General features: G+C 38.8%; 1 protein-coding gene across 6 annotated transcripts in view; it reads right to left on the reverse strand.

Moving 5' to 3' along the window:
- Positions 1–1427: 1427 nt before the first annotated feature.
- The window catches only part of ARHGAP8 (Rho GTPase activating protein 8), a 75578-nt gene continuing 56079 nt past the window's right edge, over positions 1428–20926 (reverse strand). For 5 of the 6 annotated variants that reach the window (XM_052690709.1, XM_052690705.1, XM_052690706.1 and 2 more), the window contains 4 exons: positions 14795–14872; positions 13998–14126; positions 10672–10775; positions 1428–1886 (listed from right to left, as the gene is read on the reverse strand). In XM_052690709.1, coding sequence (XP_052546669.1) covers positions 1689–1886; positions 10672–10775; positions 13998–14126; positions 14795–14872 — 509 coding nt within the window. In that variant the 3' untranslated portion in view covers positions 1428–1688. Of the gene's footprint in view, positions 1887–10671; positions 10776–13997; positions 14127–14794; positions 14873–20926 lie in introns of those variants that run through there. The other variant, XR_008208574.1, reaches the window with a different exon arrangement.

Below are 20926 nucleotides of genomic sequence, written 5' to 3' on the forward strand. Positions count from 1 at the left end.
CAAGGTCAGAGAGTGGCAAAATGCTGAAGTTTTGTTGATTCTGGGCCTCAGTCACTGGTTCAAGGCCAAATTCCTCCTCGGTAAGAACACACTGCTTGTTCACAGAGCTGTGCTGCCAAGCCATTGTACAGCACCAAGCAGAACTGTGTCTCTTTTCCATAATACAAGCTATGATGCTGCCACTGATAATTCGGGTATAAAACAGAGATTAGTTGTGATACAAAACTCAAGGTAGTTCTGTCCTTTGCAATATTCTCTGGCTGAAATGCAACAAACATGAATACATGTTAATTATTCTTGTATGGCGCAGTATTTTAGATTTAAGTAGAGTCATGCACAGTTATTACTCACAGATATTCAAAACCCCAAAAAATTGCCTTTCAGAGTACTTGAGGACATGGGAAAATACACAAATGCAATGTGAAATTTATCCCTCACATCTTGTTCTAAAGCCTGTGCATTTTTCAATTTTTAATAATTGTCTAATGCTATAGATGACACCCACTGAACAGAAGAAGGCCTGGCACATCCAGCATGCCACAGCCTTCTGGATGCTTGGTTATTTCCCCAAATTTCTAACAAGAACAAATAATCTTCACCCAGTGTAATAAGGTCTTGTTGCATCTGCTACACAGGGAGGCAACTCGTAACAGATGAGAGGATGGCCAAACCCTCAGCTAGCAACTAGAACCTTCAGGATAAAGACAGGTTTTGTGTTTGCAGAGAAGGGGATGGCTAAATTGTTCTCCAGAGACGATTAGTTTTATTGAAGTCCCACTATTTCTGTAGTTCTATACAGAAGTAGGAAGATCTGAACCTTAGGGAAAATACTGTTTGCCTTTTTCATACCATTGGTTATTTTGCTTTTGCTTTGCAGGCAAATATGATGATAACTTCATTACACCAGTCCACTACTAACCAACAATGAAAAAGTAGTGTTTTAGAGTTCATAAAATACAAGCAATATTAATGGCACAGTTAGAAAGGAAACACTGCCTTTTTGTTAGCTAATTATTCACATTGAGACTAAGAACAGACTTTAAAGGCATTCAATTGGCATTAGGTATGTTACCCAAGTTGCTGTTCTTATTGCTTTGTAGAGAAATCAATGTGAAGAACAAATTTCCATTAACTTAAACTGCAGAAGCAAGCAGTCCAAACATTGGGAGTACTGAGAAAAACAAGATACTTAAATATAGGGAAAAGTAGCTCTAGAAATTTTGGTATCTTAAAAATCAATTCCATCTTTATTAATTTATTACAGAAATCTCTAACAAACTTGTATTCAAATAATAATATTAATAATAGAAAACTGTACAGACAGGAGTGGTCCAGAACAAAGTTCTGCATGATCCCAGTAAATAATACCATATAGTGAGGTGTTCAGATCCTTACACAAATAACAGCATCACCTACTGTCACAACTGTGTTTGTTTGTTTGTTTGTTTGTTTTAATGTATCAGAACTGCTGAAGTTGAATAAGGGGTTTCACTTTAACTTCTCATATTTAACCTGTACATGGTTCTCTTATGAGAGGAGAATATCTGCAATAAAGTACTTCCCTCACTATCCGAAGATACTTGGAAAGGTATAGAACTGAAAATGTCTTTTGCAGGAACTGCTCTGGCAGTTGAGATGCTCAGACCTTCCCTTCAGGCAGACAAACTTCACCTCCCTTTCTGGGAGCATTAAGGTAAGATCTCACCAGGCACTGTTCGGGAGTTGAATATATTCATGTAGAAATCTATTAGTAGTTCAGTGAAGAGATTCAGAGGCACCAGAGCACTCAGAGAGGCTGTTCCTTTAGATGGCCAGATCAAATTCAAGCCAAAGACACAGGCCAAGCTGGATGCTGTCATTCTATTATATATGCTCTCCTGTGAAACCTGAAAAATAAAAACATAAACTAGTACATTGCAGGCACACACCCTGTGACTGAGAGACAAAAGAGCCTACCATATCAAGAATGAGCCAACGATGAACATAGTTGCTAACGACAGGTACATCACTGGCTTCCTAACTGCCTGAGGACTGACCATGCAGCTGAGAGGTAATGGGGCCACCAGGGTCTGTATCCCTCAAGTACAAGAAAAGATGTCAGTAAGTCAAGCAAAAAGCCTGCACTGATTCCTTTTGCTAGGAAAATTAATTGTGTTGGGTTTTCTATATGGAATATTGTTGTTTTTTCTGCTAGAGGGCAGGGAAGAATGGCAGAAACAGCTACTCCACCTGCTTGTGCTATGTCCTTTACAGAATAAAACTCCAGAATTCTGAAACTGTTTGCAAGGATTTAGAAATATTTTATTTTTTTTTCCCACTGATGCATGACTTTCCCTTCTAAGTACCTCCACATCTCCCTAGTTTCCCTGATGAAATGGAGGTGAAAACGGATTGTAGAGAAGACATGCAGCACTGAACTCTGCTCTCTATCTAGGTGATGTGCCCTAAAAATATCTGTAGACTTGAACTCTAAAGTGGGCAGCAGAAATAATTTTATTTTCTGTATAAAGTTGTCAGGGCATTTGTGCATGTTTTGCCTCTCCTGCACTGCGTGGTTGGTATCTACGGTCTGGGTGATAAGTTCACTGTTACTGCAAACAGTCAGCAATTTGAATGTGCTTTTATTCTTCCTGACATTCCTCCTGACATCCTCCTTGATTATTAGGTGGATAAGAATTGGTTGAGTGGTCATAGCCAGAAGGTTGTTGTCAATGGCTCTGTACCTAGGCAGAGGCCAGTCATGAGTGGTGTCCTCCAGGGATCTGTCTTGGGACAAGTGCTCTGCGGCGTCTTTATCAATGAGATACAGTGGGATCAAGGGTACCCTCTGCAAATTTGCTGATGACACCAAGCTGAGTAGTACAGTTGACAGAATGACACAATGAAAGGGAGGGATATCATCCAAAGGGAGCTGGACACGTACAAAAAGCAGGCACACAAGAATCTATTAAGATTTAACAAGGCCAATTGCAAGGTGTTGCACTTGGATCAAGGCAATCCCAGATATAGGTACAGACTGAGAGAAGGACTCCTAGCCCTGCAGAGAAGGCTTGGGTGTCACACAGAATCACAGAATGGCCAGGGTTGGAAGGGACCTCAAGGATCATGAAACTCCAAACCCCTGCCACATGCAGGGCCACCAACCTCCACATTTAATACTAGACCAGGCTGCCCAGGGCCCCATCCAAGCTGGCCTTGAACATCTCCAGGGATGGGGCATCCACAGCCCCTCTGGGCAGCCTGTTCCAGCACCTCACCACTCTCTGTAAAGAACTTCCCCCTGACATCCAACCCAAATCTTCCCTCCCTCAACTTAAAACCATTTCCCCTTGTCCTGCTGTTATCTACCCTTTCAAAGAGTTGACTCCCCTCCTGTTTGTAGGCTCCCTTTAGGTACTGAAAGGCTGCAATGAGGTCACCCTGCAGTCTTCTTTTCTCCAGGCTGAACAAGCCCAGCTCCCTCAGCCTGTCTTCGCAGGGGAGGTGCTCCAGTCCCTCATCATCTTGGTGGCTCTCATCTGGACCCTCTCCAACAGCTCTCTGTCTTTTTTGATGGGTCCTGATGAATGAAAAGCTGGACAAGAGCCAGCAGTGTGTGCTTGCAGCCCAGAAAGCTAACCGTATCCTGGGCTGCATCAAAGAGAGGGGTGAACAACAGGGAGAGAGAGGTGATTGCCACCCTCCCTCTGCTCTTGTACAGCCCCATCTGGAGTACTGTATCCAAGTCTGCTGTTCCCAGTAAAGATGCAGAGCTGTTGGAGCAGACCCAGAGGAAAGATGAACAAAATCTGGAGCACCTCTTCTATGAAGGAAGGCTGAGGGAATTGGGCTTTTTTAAGTTGGAGAAGAGAAGATTCCAGTGAGACCTTCCTGTGGCCTTCCAGTACTTAAAGGGAAATTACAAGAAGAAAGGGAAACAAGTTTTTCCAGGATCTGATAGTGGTAGGACAAAGGGGCATTACTTAAAACTAAAAGAGGGGAAAATCAGGTTAGATGTTAGGAAGAAATTTTTTATTCAGAGTGGTGGTGGTGAGGTGCTTGAACAGGTTGCCCAGACAGGCTGTGGATGCCCCATCTCTGAAGGCATTCAAGGACAGATTGGATGAGTCCTGGCAGCCTGATCTAGTGGCTGGCAAAGTCGCCCATAGCAGGAAAGTTGCAACTAGATGATCTTTAGGGTCCTCTCCTCTAAAGTCTAAGTTACTCCATGATTCTATGACATTATTAGTTCAGCCACTTCTTCCCAGACTGATAGCTGCAGTTTTTCATCAGCAATAAGAATATGGTCTGTAACTGTAATATTGTCTAAACTGTGATGTACAGGTTGCTCTGAAGTTGTCAACCTGGAATAGAATGGGGAAGTATTAGTTAAATATTCCTGTGTACTACTATTTCAAGTGGAACAGGAAACCAAAAACCTGCGCTTCTCAGCATCTCTCCATTTCTGGCTTTTCCATAGGGTCTCCTGAAAAGACAGCTTAGTAGTATTATGGAAACTCTGATGGTACAAGAGAAAAAAAAATCTAAGGAATGCTACAATCATGTGAGCAGATACATAAACTTCCCTCTACTCAGTAACACATGTTTCTTTTCCCTCTGTCTCTGGCTCCTCGGTGTTCTACCTAGCAAGAAGCCTGCTTGGTCAGCCATGAAGGGATATAAAATCCTTCAGACATGCATGCAGGATGCATTTTTTTCCCTTATGAGACATGAAGAAACACGTATGTGCCAAAAGGTTAGCATTTTCTTCCTAACCACATTTTTTTGTTGCAGTGAGAGGTATTATTTTTCCTTCCAATCTTTGCCTTAACCACCTAGGCCATTAGAGATACAACAGTGCTACAAATATTAAAGGATTCAATTGATTCTAAGGTCATGAAGCAGGGCTGGATAAAGGAAGGGAGTTTTAATAAGGGCATACTGTTGCCATAATCATCTTTTCAGAGGATTGAGTTCACAACGTGAGAATAAGGGTCATCAGATTAAACAGCAATGCCTGCTCCATGACCTTATGCAAAACCCACATCATTCTCTCTTGAGTATGAACTGCATAGAGCTTGCTGACCTACACATAATGCTCTCAACTCTCAACTATTTAACTATACAGAAAAAAAAAGCAAACCAGCAAGCTATTTTCATTCCTTTAATATGCTTCAGATGAGATCAGCTTAAAGAAGAGTTCATTGTACTACAGCAGTGTAGCAAACACTAAACTGCTACCAAAGTAACTGATAAGGAAAAATAATTAGGATGATGATAATCATTCTGTTAACAAGGAGACATAGACATAAGTGTAATCCTGATGAAAATGGTCTTTGAATAAAGCTAAATGTGATAAGGTTAAGCACTGATGCTTTGGCTCTAACGTCAAGTGACCCATCCTGACTACATCCATAGAGGGTAATGTTGTGCCAAGCAGTCTCTATGACTTAGAACAAATTATTTGTGGCAGTTCTTTCACCAGGAAGTCTCAAAAATAACATGAGAGCTCTGCTGCAGCCCCCCTCACATTGGTGTTTTTTATAGCATGAAAACAAACACATTTGCTGCATATCCCGGGGAGGTACTTTAGGTATAGATAAGTACCTTTGATAGCACAAAAGCTATTTGTATAGTACTGGAGGACAGAAAAAGGTGGAAGGAGCTACACCTGTTGCAGTTGTGTTTTTCCTGGTTTATAGGGGTGCTCCTGGCACACTATCCTGCTGGCTGTGTGCAGGCACTGTCTTGGAGTGCTAGCTGAAACACATTCAGCTCAAATTTGCTGTTTCCTTCAAATGCCAGTTCTTCAGTCCAAAGCAACAGCACTGCAACTTGCTGACAGAACTAGTTTTGTGGTTGTTTTTTTTTTTGTTAATTCTCAGTCAGCTGTCACATAGAATATTTCTAATCCCAAGATGAAACCACCTCTTTCAGTCCAATATAACTTCATGAACATTTCAAGGAGGCAGACAATGTTGAAACAATCAACAAAAATACCCATGACACAGCCTCTCCCCTGAGAGTGAAAATACATAACATAAAATGAAACAGTGATTATATCTGAGGCAGAGCTACACTGTCTTTTCTGTGAGTCATCAATTAGCCTGACACTCAGCAATTCAAGGAAGACATAGCATGTTGTTTTATTACAAATTGCAGAGCAATTCTTTCCTCAGCAGATTAGAGAAAAAGCCTGCAACTGAAACCTACTCTCTCTCCACAATAATCTTGCTGGCTCAACGAGAACTGCAAGCAAGGAAGCCCTTTCAAAGAATGATAGAAATCCTGAATTGGAAAGGATTCACAAGGATAATCAATTCCAGCTCCTAGCTGCGAGTAGGACCACTCAAAATTCAAACCGTATACTGAGAACACAATCCAAATGCTTCTTGAACTCTGGCAGACTGAGGCCATGACCACTGCCCTGAGGAGCCTGTCCCATCAACAATCACTCCCTGGTGAACTTCTTCTTAATTTCCAAACTGACCATCTCCTGTTGCATCTCCATGCCTTTCCCTCAAGTCCTGTCACTGTCAACAGAGAGAAGGTCTGGAGCATCTCTCCTATGAAAGAAAGATTGAGGGAGCTGGGTTTGTTCAGCTTGGAGAAGGCTCCAGGGAGTTTTCACTGCAATCCTCAAATATTTGAAGGGAGCTTATAAGCAGGAGAGAGACCAAATTTTCACATGGTTCAATAATTATAGGATGAGCAGGAATGGCTTTAAACTAAAAGAGGGGAAAATTAGATTACATGCTAGGAAGAAATTCTTTACTCAGAGACTGTTGAGGCATTGCAACAGGTTGCCCAGAGAAGTTATAGATGCCCCATCCACAGTGGCATTCAAGGTCAGGTTGGATGGGGTCCTGTCCATGATGGTGGCTGGAACTAGAAGATCTCTGAGGTCCCTTCCAACCTAAGCAATTCCATGATTTAATGATTCCAAAAGATCAGCGCCTGCCCCTCCACTCCCCCTCTCCTGTGAAAGCTGTAGGCCACCATGAGGCCCCCCCTCAGCCTCCTCTTCTCAAGGCTGAAGAAACCAAGGGGCCTCAGGCATTCCTTATACATCCTGTCCACTAAACCCTTCACCAGCTTTGTAGGCCTCCTTTGGACACCCTGTAATAGTTTGAAGCCCTTCTTGTATTGTTGTGCCCAAAACTGCACACAGTGCAGAGTAGAGCAGAGCCTGACCAGCTAGTAGTGCTGTGCCTGATGTACCACAGGATATAGTTGGCCTTTTTGGCTGCCAGGGCATGCTGCTGACTCATGTTCAACTCACTGACAACCAGAATCCCCAAATTCCTTTCAGCAGAGTTGCTTTCCAGTTTCTCGTCACCCGTTCATAACAATGGTAATGGCTTTATCCCTCCCTGACGGAATCTGGCTTCAAGCTACTTCAACTCCTCCAGTACTCCAATGCCAGATTTCTTTCTCAAACATCACAATCAAATCTACTTCACTGACAGCACTATCACAAGCAATTAGTATTTTCTTCCCACACATGATCATCCAAGATCAGCACTTTTTGGTGTCTTCTAAGTAGCTCATAGCCCAGAAATGTGCTCTGAGAAGTACAAATGACATATTTAACATTTGGACTAACCCCCTAGACTCTTTCTTTGATTCCATCACAAAACTACTGTCACCATTTCAAGTAAGAATACGCTTGCTCTATCAATTTCAGAAACTAATAAAAGACAATTCTCTAAGGACCTACATTTTGTCTTTGAAGACATCTGAACATCACAGAAAAGTGTGACAAGAAAGACCTACACATTTCCAGCTCGTTGTTCTCTTTAACTAGGACATGTATAGAAAAATCATTAAGTAGCAACAGATAATATTGAAAATAAATCATCTAGAAATCTTTTTCCTAGCCTTCAGATAAAATCTGCAAATTCCTATGCTAATAATTGGAAGTAAACACTGAAGATTTAGTGCGACATCAATAAATGTAAAAATACATGTCCATCATGCAAGAGTCAGCTTCCTGCAGCAAAATTGTATCAGTATTTCAATTCCACATACATTCATTCCAGCACCCTCATGAACACTGCAGGAGTAACACTAGTCTGCCACTATTTTACATAATGAAATTAAATAGTGAAATGATAGAAGGTCAAAACATCCAATTGCTATACATTTTAAAATTGTAAGGAAATCATCACCTTTGAACTTTGTACTCACAATCATCAACAGAACCCCAAAAAACATTTTCAGAAGAAAACTGCTAGATATTAAATATCCCCCAAAACTTACTGGAAATGCAAGTTTCTATCCCCGCTCTCTGCTTGCCTCGTAGAGATGCCAGCTGCTCGTGTCTGCTTCATCACGCTCAGTCATCTAATCTTTCCCAACGTGACCCATCCCCCAGCCATATCCAAGCTTTACTGGTGCTAATTACACTTTTAAATTGGACAAGTGATTGCGATAAAACACTAATTCAAAGCAATTCAGAGCTTTTTTTTTTCCCCCCCTCAGCTTGTACTTGGCTTTAACTATGGTGCTTCATTTTCAGCTCTGAAATGTAGCTCACACGCCACAAAACCTTGTTTATTTTTTTCTATTTGCTCCATATTGACATTTTGAATTTGGCAGAGTTTTGCAATAGCTGCTTGAGGCAAGTCAGCCATCATTATTCTTCATCAGGCATGAATAAAGGGACAGAAAGATATAGTAAAGAATGGGGAATATATGAGCTGTTCTGCCCCTCACTCCCAGCTGTCTGATTTTGCCTGCAGACCTCAGTCCATGTTGGAGCTTCAGATCCCTCTCTAGCAGCTACATGCACTGCAAAGTGGAGACAGCACAGACCTTTCACAGCATCCTGGGCTCATTACTGGCAAAATAACTGCCAGTTTAAGGTTAAGAAACATGGATGTATTTTTGAAATGCAAATCTTTTACGTCTGTAGAAGTTGCACTGTCTTGCTGTAGTGCCCTTGGAGTAGAAGTAGTCATTTCATTCAGTTGGGGGGCTGAGACTGCAGAGAAAATACTTCTGTTTTTTTTCTTTCTTCCACAAGCCTGTATCAAACTTACGGTGCTCAAAACCTACATCCAGTGATTACAATTCATTCCACTTCATGAAATTACCACAAGTATCTCTAGCACTACTCAAGGTTGAGCTCAGGAAGAATTAAATTGGCTCATGCATGTAAGAAGGTTGATGCTTGCAGGTGAGAACTAGGATTAGTGGTAGAGCAGTCTACATTTGAATTGTGTCAGCTTGTGCACTGCACTAATCTGCAGTGAATAGAAATCTCTAGTTTCGAGATTGCTTCACATTCCCTTGACCTTTCCACATGCAAATATTCCCCAAGACATTAAAGATGAAAAGCTATGGATCAGCAAAAATTGCAGAGCTGAGCACTAACATCAATTTGACATGTAGCCTTATATAACAAGGAACACTCAAAAATAATGCTATCTTCTGTTGCCCAATTACAGAGAACACTATGTCGTACTTTTGCACACCTCATTAACATCTCAAGTGCTCAGCTCTTAAGAAATGAATTGAGATGGTCCATCTATTACTGGAATAAAGTCACTTACACAATTCATAATACTGAGGAGACATATCAGTTGATAAAATAATAGCAAATGACATGAGGATTTTCTTAACAGCATTAGAGTTCAGTTAAGGAGCAGTAAATGAACATGTGAGTATTACAACAACCTTGCCAGTGTTGTCAGTGCAAGGGTCATAGCAGCGTGTTTCCTTTGATCTTGCCTCTCTGTAATGTTTCAGTACAAAAAAAAAAGTATTAAATATCCTTCTTTTTGAAATATGCTAATGGCTAGAATATGGCAAACATAGTCGTAACCCAATAACAATTAATGAGGAGGAAAATAAATGTCATTCCATATCTGTCATTACTTTGATGGGCTCTTAAGTCTTCTGAAGGATAGATCCTTTTATTTAGACATCATCTAAACCAGAATTCTCAATTTTAGGCACCTGGGCTTGAAAAATGCAATTTGAAAAGGTAATACATTGAATAAGGTGGGATGGAGGAAAAATTACACTCTTATTACTGTCTTTTCCTGCACATAAACTAGTAACAACAGGACAGCTGCAGAATGACTATAATTGAGGTTTCCCAAAGTCCCAAACTTGTTGGAATATGAATAACAATTAAAAAATGATTCATTTATTCTGAACACAAAAATACTGCAAAAGGGCATGATTAAGTATTTTTGTTTGAGAATGTACTGTTACAGAATTAAAGGCTATTTTAAACAAGAAAAAGTTGTTTTTAAAGTAAAATATAAAATATTTTGCTGATTACTTTTCTAAAGGTCACCAATATTTTTTAATAATTTTCTAAAGTGACATAAATACATACTTAAAGTTTTAGGTGCCAGAATTTACACTTTGGGGAAAAAATCATGTTATGTACTTTTTCTGCAGCACTAAAAGATACTCAACTACTATTTTTAATATTTTTCATTCCAAAATAGGAAAAAAAGTCACTAAAACATACATTAGTGAATGGGCAACGGAGGAGAGCAGACTTCTAAATATTCCAGTGAAGGCACAGTTTCAATTAAATTCACACAGTACTACTTCTTACATGTAAAGAATTTCATGGTGACTGTATGGCTGAGACCACTGTTTAGCACAAAGCTTTACTAGATGTAAAGAAATGATTGGCTGTACTTTTGGAATTTTTTCCTATATACTCACCATATGGAGAAAGCATATCAGATATTTCAGAACAATGTAATTGTGTTCAGGAAGTCCTTGAATGATTTGTTTACATCTGGTTACTCGTAAACAGCTCTCCACACCTGCAATATCAAAGTCAGTCTTAAATTAACCCAGAAGCATCAACGTATTACCAAGAAATGACACCTTTTTTATATCACCTGGAATTACTTCAGCTATCTGTCTGTAGAGCTGGACACAAAAAATCACCTTTATTAATGTCTATCCCCATGACAGTAGGTTGGGCTGCCTCTTAGGATAAGCCTATCATATTTAGTATTTTCATATATATGGCTAAGAATATTTTCCCCACTCAGTGAAGTAGCCAAGGTCTTGTTTTGAATCCATTATCTCTTCATGCATTGTATCCAGATGTCTACTTTTTATACCTTGATTTTATTCTTGCTGAGACTCGGTCCTGCAAAGCTCTTTTTTGGCACTCTACTAACTCCAAACACACTTCTGTGATTCGGCTGGAAACTTCTTTCTTGGACAAAGATTTACGAGATGGACATTTGGGTGAATAAGAATTTTCTAGAGATGAGCCAAATCAGATTCATTAACATATTCCTACAGATGGGCAGAACTGGAACCAGACCCCAGACTCAGTGAGACAATCTGATTAAGAATATGCTAGCACTGGAATACATTTTGAACATTGCTCCAAATGATTTTATTACTATTATTTTTGCTGGAATATTTTAATAAATTCAGTACTGGAAGTTTAACACCTAGCTGGAAAAAGTACTCATGATTACAGTCATATCTGACCTAACCAGCTCATTTGTGCTAATGTTTTTTTCTCCATTTGCTCCATTTTTCTCTCTCTCCCTGACGTAGCTAGAGATTCATATAAGCATGTCTGCAGGCACAAAACTCCAGCATGTTAGAAGTTCCCTTAAGCTGTGATTTAAATACATGAAGCTATGCCCCGGTGAGCTGCGTTGATATTTTTACTACTGCAGAGCTATCAGTTCCAGTAAGACAAAAAATGTGAGTCACAAGAATTTTTTTGTCAGCCTTCTGCAGGGTAAATAATTCAGAAAGTGTACCAATACTGGGCAAAGGAACTCATGAGCAGCATTCACAGCTCTGTAAGAAGTTCTTTGAAAACTACAAGCTTAAAGTTTCAACTCCCTTTTTTTTTTTTTTTTTTTTTTTTGGTCAGTCTCTCAGCTGATTTATTTCCCAGCTCCTGTGAGTAACTCTTGTAAGAATGTTTCAAGTGAGACTAAGGAGAAAAGCTTCACTATAATTTCAAAGTATTGTAAAGCAGTGATAGTGCATTTCTGGGTTTGTGGGTTAAGAGATATAATAGATAAATCACACAGTGCTTTCCAGAAGCCAGAATGAGAATTTTCAAATCATTCCAAGACAGCTGCCTGCATTCACACCTCTTCAGAGCTCCCTTCTGCACTGTATTCACAGAGAATATAACTTTGCTGCAGCCCAGAATGGCTCTCAAGCTTAGCATCTTTAAAAAGTAGGATGTCACCATAGTATCAAGAAACAATAGTGGACATCACACTGAGTAACAAAAAAGCCCAAGGAGAAATTCTCTTTAACTGCATCTTTCAAAAGCAAACTTTGCCAACATTTAAAACACTGATAAAAATAGCATGGATTGAAAGCTTCATAGATGTTTTGCTGTGCTAAAAACCTCAGCATTAGGGTAATGCATTGCTTTCAGGTTCTTTTCAGATGTTTTCTTTTTTTTAATTAGCTCTTGCAAAAAGTAACTTACTGTACAGAAAGACAGAAGATTAACTCAATAAAAATTACCATTCCCCTATCCCTTTCCCAAACTTCATCTATTCTTTACACTGTTCTGAATGACTATCCTTATTCCCTCAATTTCTACAACCAACCTGTGAAGAGACTTATTTTATTTTTTTTTAACATGCTGAGATAGTTACTCTGTAGATAGATGAATTTTTGATTTTAATGACTTTTGACAAAATACTTCATAGGTGTGAATGCATCTGATTTTGCCTACCATAACTCCTTAGCCTTCAGGGTAATTTCAGCTATATTTGATAAAAGAGGTTGGGGGTCCCAAGTATGGAAGGCATTAGGTCATCTTTTAATTCTTGCAGATAGTTACCAAACTTCTAATCACTGCGTATGTTTCGGTTTTGTTTGTTTGTTTGTTTCATTTGTAAGTCCTATGTGACAAAGTAGCATCCAAAATGGCAAAAATATTCATAAAAATTTTGGACATTTCTTGTTTGAGCAACTTGTGCTTTGGAAAAAAACATCTTTCCAATTTACTGCAGGGTTCACAGCTCTGCCCGATGAAAGCTGTAAGAAAAGTAATTTCAAAATTGGAACTTTTTTGGTGTGTGTGCAAAAGCAGATTTTTATTCTCCCCATACTGCCAGCAGGGAAAATTGATTGAAAAAAAAAGAGAGGAGAACAGTGTCCAAAGGACTGATTTTTCTAGTTGCTTTTCTATAGAGGATAGACTTCTGATATTGTGCTGTCATCCATCTGCTGGTAGCCGTCAACATTTAAACTGTTGGGACAATTAGATCAGATTTGAGAGAGGGGTAGGTCAATGTCTTTTATATGCCCATGCATTTTGTGGAATTAGGTAACTGAGTAGAGAGGGCAGGTCATAAAGATGCTCCGACCATGAAAAAATGCTGCACTGTGATATCAGTTCTCTCTGGGCATTAGAGAAGACAAAAGAAAGCTCATGTTTGAGATGCAAATCCATGGGAATCCAGGCTTTATTAGCTCTTCTAGTCACAGGGCTATTTCTTCTTACATTCCTCCGAATGCACAGAGTGAAAAAACACTGAGATTAAAAATTGGTATCAGGGTATCAGGCAGTGTAAATACAGGGAATACGAGAAGAATGATAGAGAAGATAACAACTTATTTACCATAATTATAATAGAGTCTGTAACATCTACAAAAACATTCTCTAAAAATATGTGTTTGCACTTTTGTACTGAAGGTTAAGCCAAACCCCAGAAAAGAACAGTGAAGGTGCTAGGTGCCTTGTATATCCAGTATGGAGCTACATGTCAGTTTCCTGAGCCTTCATGATACTCAGTAAAACAGCAGAGATTCTGACTCCCATGTTTCAAACTCCTTGACAAGGTACTTTATTCACCTCTTCTGGGTGGAATCCCACCTTGTAATAGTACAGATTATGTCACTATCCATTAATAGCTGCAGTGAAAGCACTAATACAGTTACATACCCCCAACTGAGCTGTGGTTAGCAAGCAGCAGTGAATTAGCAAGGTTCAGTTTAATTAGCTGTATGAATTTTCCTAAAACTGGATTAATACTCACTGGTAATTCCAACAATGGGATCATAACACTCAAAGGTTAGCAACGGCTGAGGAAGTTCCCTAAGGAAGGTCTTTAGGATAACAGCAGGAACATGGATATCATGATAGTCATCAAAATTTACAGGCTTGCCTAAAAGGAAGAAAAAAAGAAGTGTGTTCAATCAGATGTTTTACTTATTCTCTGAACTACTGTACAAAACCTGTTTCACACCACGATTAGATAACTCACTGGCTTTCCAGAAGCTGGTAACTCCTACAATTTTCTCTTCGTATTTTTCAAGGCTTTATTAATCTTGCTGTAAGTGATCCTCTCCTTAAATGCATACCATAAAATTACTTCATGGAGAAGTCACTGACTTTCAAAATGACTTCATTACATTTCATAAATTATTATGTAAAATTGTACTCCTTTGCCATAGCCACGGAAGAATACCAGGGGCAAAATGACATGAAGGCACTATATTTGGCATTTTTAACTAACTGCAGTGACTCAAACTGCACAAAGGTAACATGAGTGTCTGAGAAACCAGACCATTTTTTACTCAAACCTCAACAGTCTTCAGTTGCTACAGTTTTTGAAAACTCTAACATCAGTTAATGACTCACTATTCAGCAAGCTTTAAGCTATCTTTTCAGCTCCTGTACTAGCGTTCTTATTGTATTTTAGATTATAAATGACTTTATGATTAACTAATTATTAAAAAAATACCTAACATCTCTGCTTCATTGCTTGAGACAAGATCAATAAAGCCCTCACACTGTTATTAACCTGTGGCAATTTTTATAATGGCAGCTTACCCTGGTTGTAGAGCTTCTGAACATCTTTGATAGTCTGGATGCTGGCTGACCTTCTGAAGAGGCCCTCTACTTGTAGTCCTGAAAAATACAGTTCATGTCCCATTGGTAACTGATGCCACATTCTTGTTTTGCTTCACAGATTCAATTGAAAACAGAGCAGAGGAAGAAGGTTTGGGAACAAACCTGCTTGGTACAGTCATTGTACAAAACATTGTAGCAGTGCCTAAGGCATTTTCTTTAATGCCACTCATAGAAGTACTACGGCCTTTACATAAGTGTTTTACAAGTGTCATGTCAATGATATTCTTTTCTTTAAAAGTACTTTTCAACAGTGCCTCACCCTCACTTGGTTTATCTGCAAACAGCCACACCTGCTGTTCTGCTGTTCTAATTTAAACACCTTAAAGCCTTTAGCAAGCTAACGAGAATATTTGCAAAAATTTCCTGAGCTCCTACTACTGTCAGTGCGTGAGACAAGATGTAAGCTAGGAGATGCTTTACAGCATCTTTGGATTGAGGAGTCCTTACTACTGGAGGGATATTGGTCTCCCCACCTTCAAGGTACTTTTGAGCAGACCACTGCTTCTTCCACCTCCCTCTGGAAATCAATGGGACTTAAGACTCTGCCTGCCCATGGTATTTTGAAATACCTAATTCTAATCTTGCTAGGCATCTCTGAAATACGTCTTTCATGTCTTTAACTGAAATCTGTTTTCAGCTACAGAGGAAGAATGTCAACAAGCTGCATACAATCAAGGATTGAAATTGGATAACAGCTTTCAAAGTAAGTTATTTGATTTATAATGCAAAACAGCATTGGGATGTTTTACTTTTTTGAGACATGCAGTGCTTCTTGCTTTTGAGTTTCATAAAATCATCATTTCCTTCTCTGTCTCCCTCTCTGGTTTGTATTATTCCTTCCGCTTAGTAGGAAATACAATTTGGCTCACATGTAGTTGCAAACTGAGATTCCCACTGGAAGCACAGTCACCTAAAATATTAGGCTTTCTGACAAAACACAGCAAAAATATCAGTCTTTTTGAGAAGGGTGACAGACCACCCACTGACTTGAAGAGGCTGTCGCTTGTTTTCTTTACATGAATGTGGAAGAGCAGATGACTGACTTCTTTATTTTTTCATTCTAATCTTTCAGCTGCTAAGTAGTCAGCCTGAAAGTTATGCTTGTGTATCTCAACTGAAGTATGTGCACATCTATTCACAGAATCAAGAGTTGTTATGGTGTTCAAGAAAAATCTGGAGTCATGCACTAACATGCACTATTATACTAGGATAGAATCATAGAATCACCACGGTTGGAAAAGATCTCTAAGATCATCCAGTCGAACCATCCACATATCACCAATATTTCACACTAAACCATGTCCCTTAGTGCAACATCTAAACGTTTCTTGAACTCCTCCAGGATCAGCGACTCCACCACCTCCCCAGCAACTCATTCCAGAGCCTGACCACTCTTTCAGAGAAGTATTTCCTAACATCCAACCTGAATCTTCCTTGGCACAATTTGAGGCCATTTCCCCTAGTCCTATAGCCAGATACTGTCATTCTTGTAATTTCACACAAGTTGCATACAAAAGTATATTTTATACATGAAAAACTAATAAATGCAAAATTCCTTAATCAACCTTCTCCTGATAGAATGGCATTTAGCATTATTCATATGATTTCAGATCAGTATACTAGAATTGATAATGTAGTACTGAAGTAATAGTGTTTCAGAGACTTTTGCAAAGAAACCCTAGGTCTAATTATAAGTGTCCCATTCACTAGAATTAGAAGCTTATCATTACTTAATATGGCACCCTATTTTTTTTTTCTGAACATGTATGTTCCCACTTCTTAAACTCCAATTTAAATACTAAAACTTTAACTTATGCCTTCAAATCTGGAAGGTGTATGAAATCTCGTACTACATGAGGAAGGCCATGTGTCTGCTTACTAAAGGAACCTAATGGATGGTGATTATGATCTATTTGAACGATTGTTTAACTCTCAACCAGATCATGTTCAATTGAATAAAGTCACTGCAAATGATATCACTGTAATAAAACTTTTCCATTAGATTTATAGTGCAACCTGTCTAAAGGCATGGCTTTGGAAGTGGCAGCTCTGAAAAGCTAGCTTGTCAAGACACTGCCCTCAGCAAACAACAAATGCAATAATTTTCTTAGAATTTGTAGAATTTTATGTTGGCTGTAAGTGGACTGCAGGTTTTCTGTAGAAACATGTCTTTCAGAAGATGGACAAATATGGATATATGGATAAATGCTTAAAATTTGGTTTGCTGGAAGTGGTTTAACAGTTAATGCTTTAATCTGATGTTAGTCTCACTATATAAACTAAGGTGTAATAAATATCCATTTTTAACATGTGTATTCCTTTATTGGCTGTGCTTTCATGAGTCTAATTAAAGACATGAATCTCCAGTGCAGACAGCAGCTGTACTTGTCTGGTTCTGCATCCCATCAGTGTTACTGTAATGGCACTATGCTCTTGCTGGATATGTTACTTGGAAGTCCTTGGGAGGAGAAAACAACTATTTCCTCATTTGCAGAAGTGTAGGATACAGTAGGTATCCTACAGTGTAGGTGTAGTACACCTACAGTGTAGGTGAAATTTGTGGTACTTTCAGAATTAAATTTCCAGAACAGCTGGAACTGGATCAGTATACCATAATTTGTTTTACCTACAGGTGGTAATAACCAAATACAAATGCAGGTGTTTCTTCTCCTTACATTCTTCTCCATGCACATGAACTGAGTGGGATTCTTTTTTAAGAAGTCCACAAGCCTGTTATTTGCCCTCAGTGCTTTCTGCACTTTAGAAGGGCCTGACATTTGATTGGCAGTACTGCAAAGCATTTCCAACATCATCTAACCCAAATCCCCCAACAGGAGTCTCCTAATAAGGGATGGGAAAGGGAAAAGGGACTTGAAGCCTCTTACCAGTGATTCAACTGTGAAGGGTAAGTACTCAGCCTGACACACAACCAGGACACACATTTGCCAAGCCTGGCTATGGCTCCTCCTGTTCAGCCAATAACGGGGAAAAGTCAGCCCGTAGTACTACCATAATTAAGCACTGTTTAGCACTAGGTGCTCCCACCAAAGTGAAATTAATCACTTTGTCTTCTTTTTTGCAGACACAGTTCATGTCAGAGCCACCAGCGTTAAATTGACTGAAGACAATCCTGGTCATTTCACTTTAACTCACACTTTTCTATTCTTTCAAGAATGTGTTTTGACTTAGATGACTCAGTATTATGTCAGTAGTATTCTTCAATCAAATTCTATTTACAAATTCATATCAGCTATCTCTTTATTTCAGTTGAATTTTGCGTTTGTGTGTGTGTGTACAAGTTGAACTATTTTGCCACTAAAGGCATGGGTAACCAATTCCATAGAGAATACAAAAATCAGACTAACAATCAGACTAACAGTGCTTGCCAGACCACTGCTAGCTGATGACTGGCAGTAACAGCAGTTATGATAAACGTGCAGCTGCACATCACTCAAATATTCCATCAGTGCTGCAGAACTGCTATTGAGATAACACAAACTGCTCCATGCCCCTTGTGCACAAAAACAGATAAATAGATGGACGGATAGATGGACAGACAGATATAAAGACCAATAGAATGTTGCTATCCTGCCCTAAGTACTCTGGACTAAAGTGAGTACAATTTTATTTTAAATATTAAATGCTAGAGAAAAAAACATTGTAATATGACTGAAGAAGAAACCATCTGTATTCAATGAAAAGTGATTCTGAGATTGAGAACTTAACTGAGTAATTATTTAAATGTCAGTAATCATAAATGAAAACAGACAGGCACTTCATTCCACACTGAAATAAGATGGGTTTTACCATAGTAGACAAAATTTTACAGTGCAGTGACACAATTGTGTCATACTCTGAATTAATAAACTGTTGCTAAAAATACTTAACCCCTTTCTGCCTCCCCGATCAGTCGTTCCAAAGGAAAAACACAGAAAATCAAAACAGATAAATTAAAACAGCACATGCTGGCACATTGCTGAAAACTTGTCAAAGAAAGGGAGACGTGAAAATTGCATTCTTTTTCCTTCAATCATCTGGCATCAAAATTCTTTGTTAATTCGTCTGCTTTCACATGAGAAACAGCAATGAATGAGCATCTGAATTGTTTCTATCCAAAACTGAGTTTGGAAATGTTTCTTTCAATTGTTGGTCCTGCCAAGTTTCAGGAAGCATCCATCCTGATTTGGAATTAGTTTTCATCCTCACTTACACAACTGATTCAGGCTTCTTCTTCCAGATCACCCAATTCTAATAAGAATCCCTTTTAAAAATCAGAACTTGTTTATTTCTACCATGCAGACTGACTAATATATACCATATTTTAACTGTCCACATGGACCATAATCTCTTAATTGTCTGGTGGTAGGAATTAAGAATTTTTATATTTAAGGCTATATATTTTTTAAAGTAAGAATACATTACAAGTTTTAGGAGGGGGTTACACAGTGTCCCTATACACTGTGCAAATATGGAGCAAGTGATCATAATGTCTGCAGTTTGTAAATGATTTGCTCTGCAAGATGGTACAGAAATTCAAGGATAGAGGGAAAGAAAAAGTACAGTTCCAGCCCTATGGCAAAGCTGCTGCAGCAAGGATTTAGAACAATGTATCCTTCCAAGAACCCAAAGTGTGTTTGCGTCCTTGCAGTTCTGAACAGCATAGGCTAGCCTTTGGATTTATGAATGAATAATCTCAGTTTACACTTGGCACCTCCAAACATAATTTATTTACAATGTTTGAGCATTGAAAACACAACTGTGCTTATTACACGGTCCATTTTTATTTGATGACACATGAACCGGTCTTAAGATTTATATAATCTCCATTATCCCTGGGTAAAGACTTTCTCATCAAAACAGAAAGAACTAAGAACTCAGAAATGTTTGTGTGACCAATGTCAAGCTTTCCCAGTGTTGCATTTTTAGAAGATATTTGATTGATTACAAGAAGTGGAAGCCAGGAGGTAAACTCAGTAAGCCGCAGCAATCCAAACGCATTCAGAATTTATAACCATCCATCTCTATCCATTCTGATTCACCATCAGGATGCATTCATTCACATCAAAAAAACTGAACCAAAACTTTGTCCATCAGCAAGATTTGTTGTGTTTCATGAAGAAGATAAGCAGGAAAGATTAATTGCTGTTTACCACTGTTTTTGCTGTCAAACAGATAAAGGACAGCTTTAGTTGCCACCATAATCATACCATAGGATATTTACTGCTTTATTATTAAACTTCTATGGCACAGTTATTATCATTGCATTTAGGAGTTCTTTGTCATCACTCAGAACTCTCCTGTGGTACTATCAAAGAACACGGAACAGAAAGTTTGTCCTACAAAGCACTAGCAGTAGACAAAAGAGATGAGGTAAGAGAGAAAGACTCAGTAATGGGGACTACTGTGACATAATTTTCCTTTAGGGGACAGTTAGCTATTTTCTTTCTCTATTTTGCAGAGCAGTTCCTTCACCGTGACTTTATTGGTCTGTTCCATCACTTCTGAGCTACTGCTGATCTCAAATGGTCTCTTCAATTTCTAAGTAATTTTCTGTAGCTGTTTCCTTATTTGCCTACTCTTGAGAATATAAATGTTATCAAATTTTGCAAATTTTAGTAGTTAGCTTTGGCTTTAAATTGCTTAAAATACAAACAAGGACAGAGTTTGCATCTCTAAATGCATTGGAAATAATAATCCTACCTTTACATTTCAAACTGGTAATCAGTATTAAACCAGTAAAAATGACAGTGTGTTACTACTTCAGACAGGGTTTGGGAATGTTTCTGTCCTTTGTAATCTATTTAACACCTTCATAAGAATCAGAACAGTACAGGATATACCCACCTTTATAATGAATCAAATAAAAATTCCCTTAAAAACTGTTCTGTGACTTCCAGTTGTTGGGGTGCTTGCTCACAGAATATGGATTTTGCCATGCATCTTCAATTTACTGTGTATCAGTTAGTCCCTTCAAACTGTGGCTCAGTTTAAGAACTAAGGGAATGTAGTGAATTGTATTAACACTGGTCTATCCAAGGCCCCAAACCAACC

The sequence above is a fragment of the Tympanuchus pallidicinctus genome, unplaced genomic scaffold (genome assembly GCF_026119805.1).
Source record: "Tympanuchus pallidicinctus isolate F22 unplaced genomic scaffold, pur_lepc_1.0 scaffold27, whole genome shotgun sequence".
Classification (NCBI taxonomy): domain Eukaryota; kingdom Metazoa; phylum Chordata; class Aves; order Galliformes; family Phasianidae; genus Tympanuchus; species Tympanuchus pallidicinctus.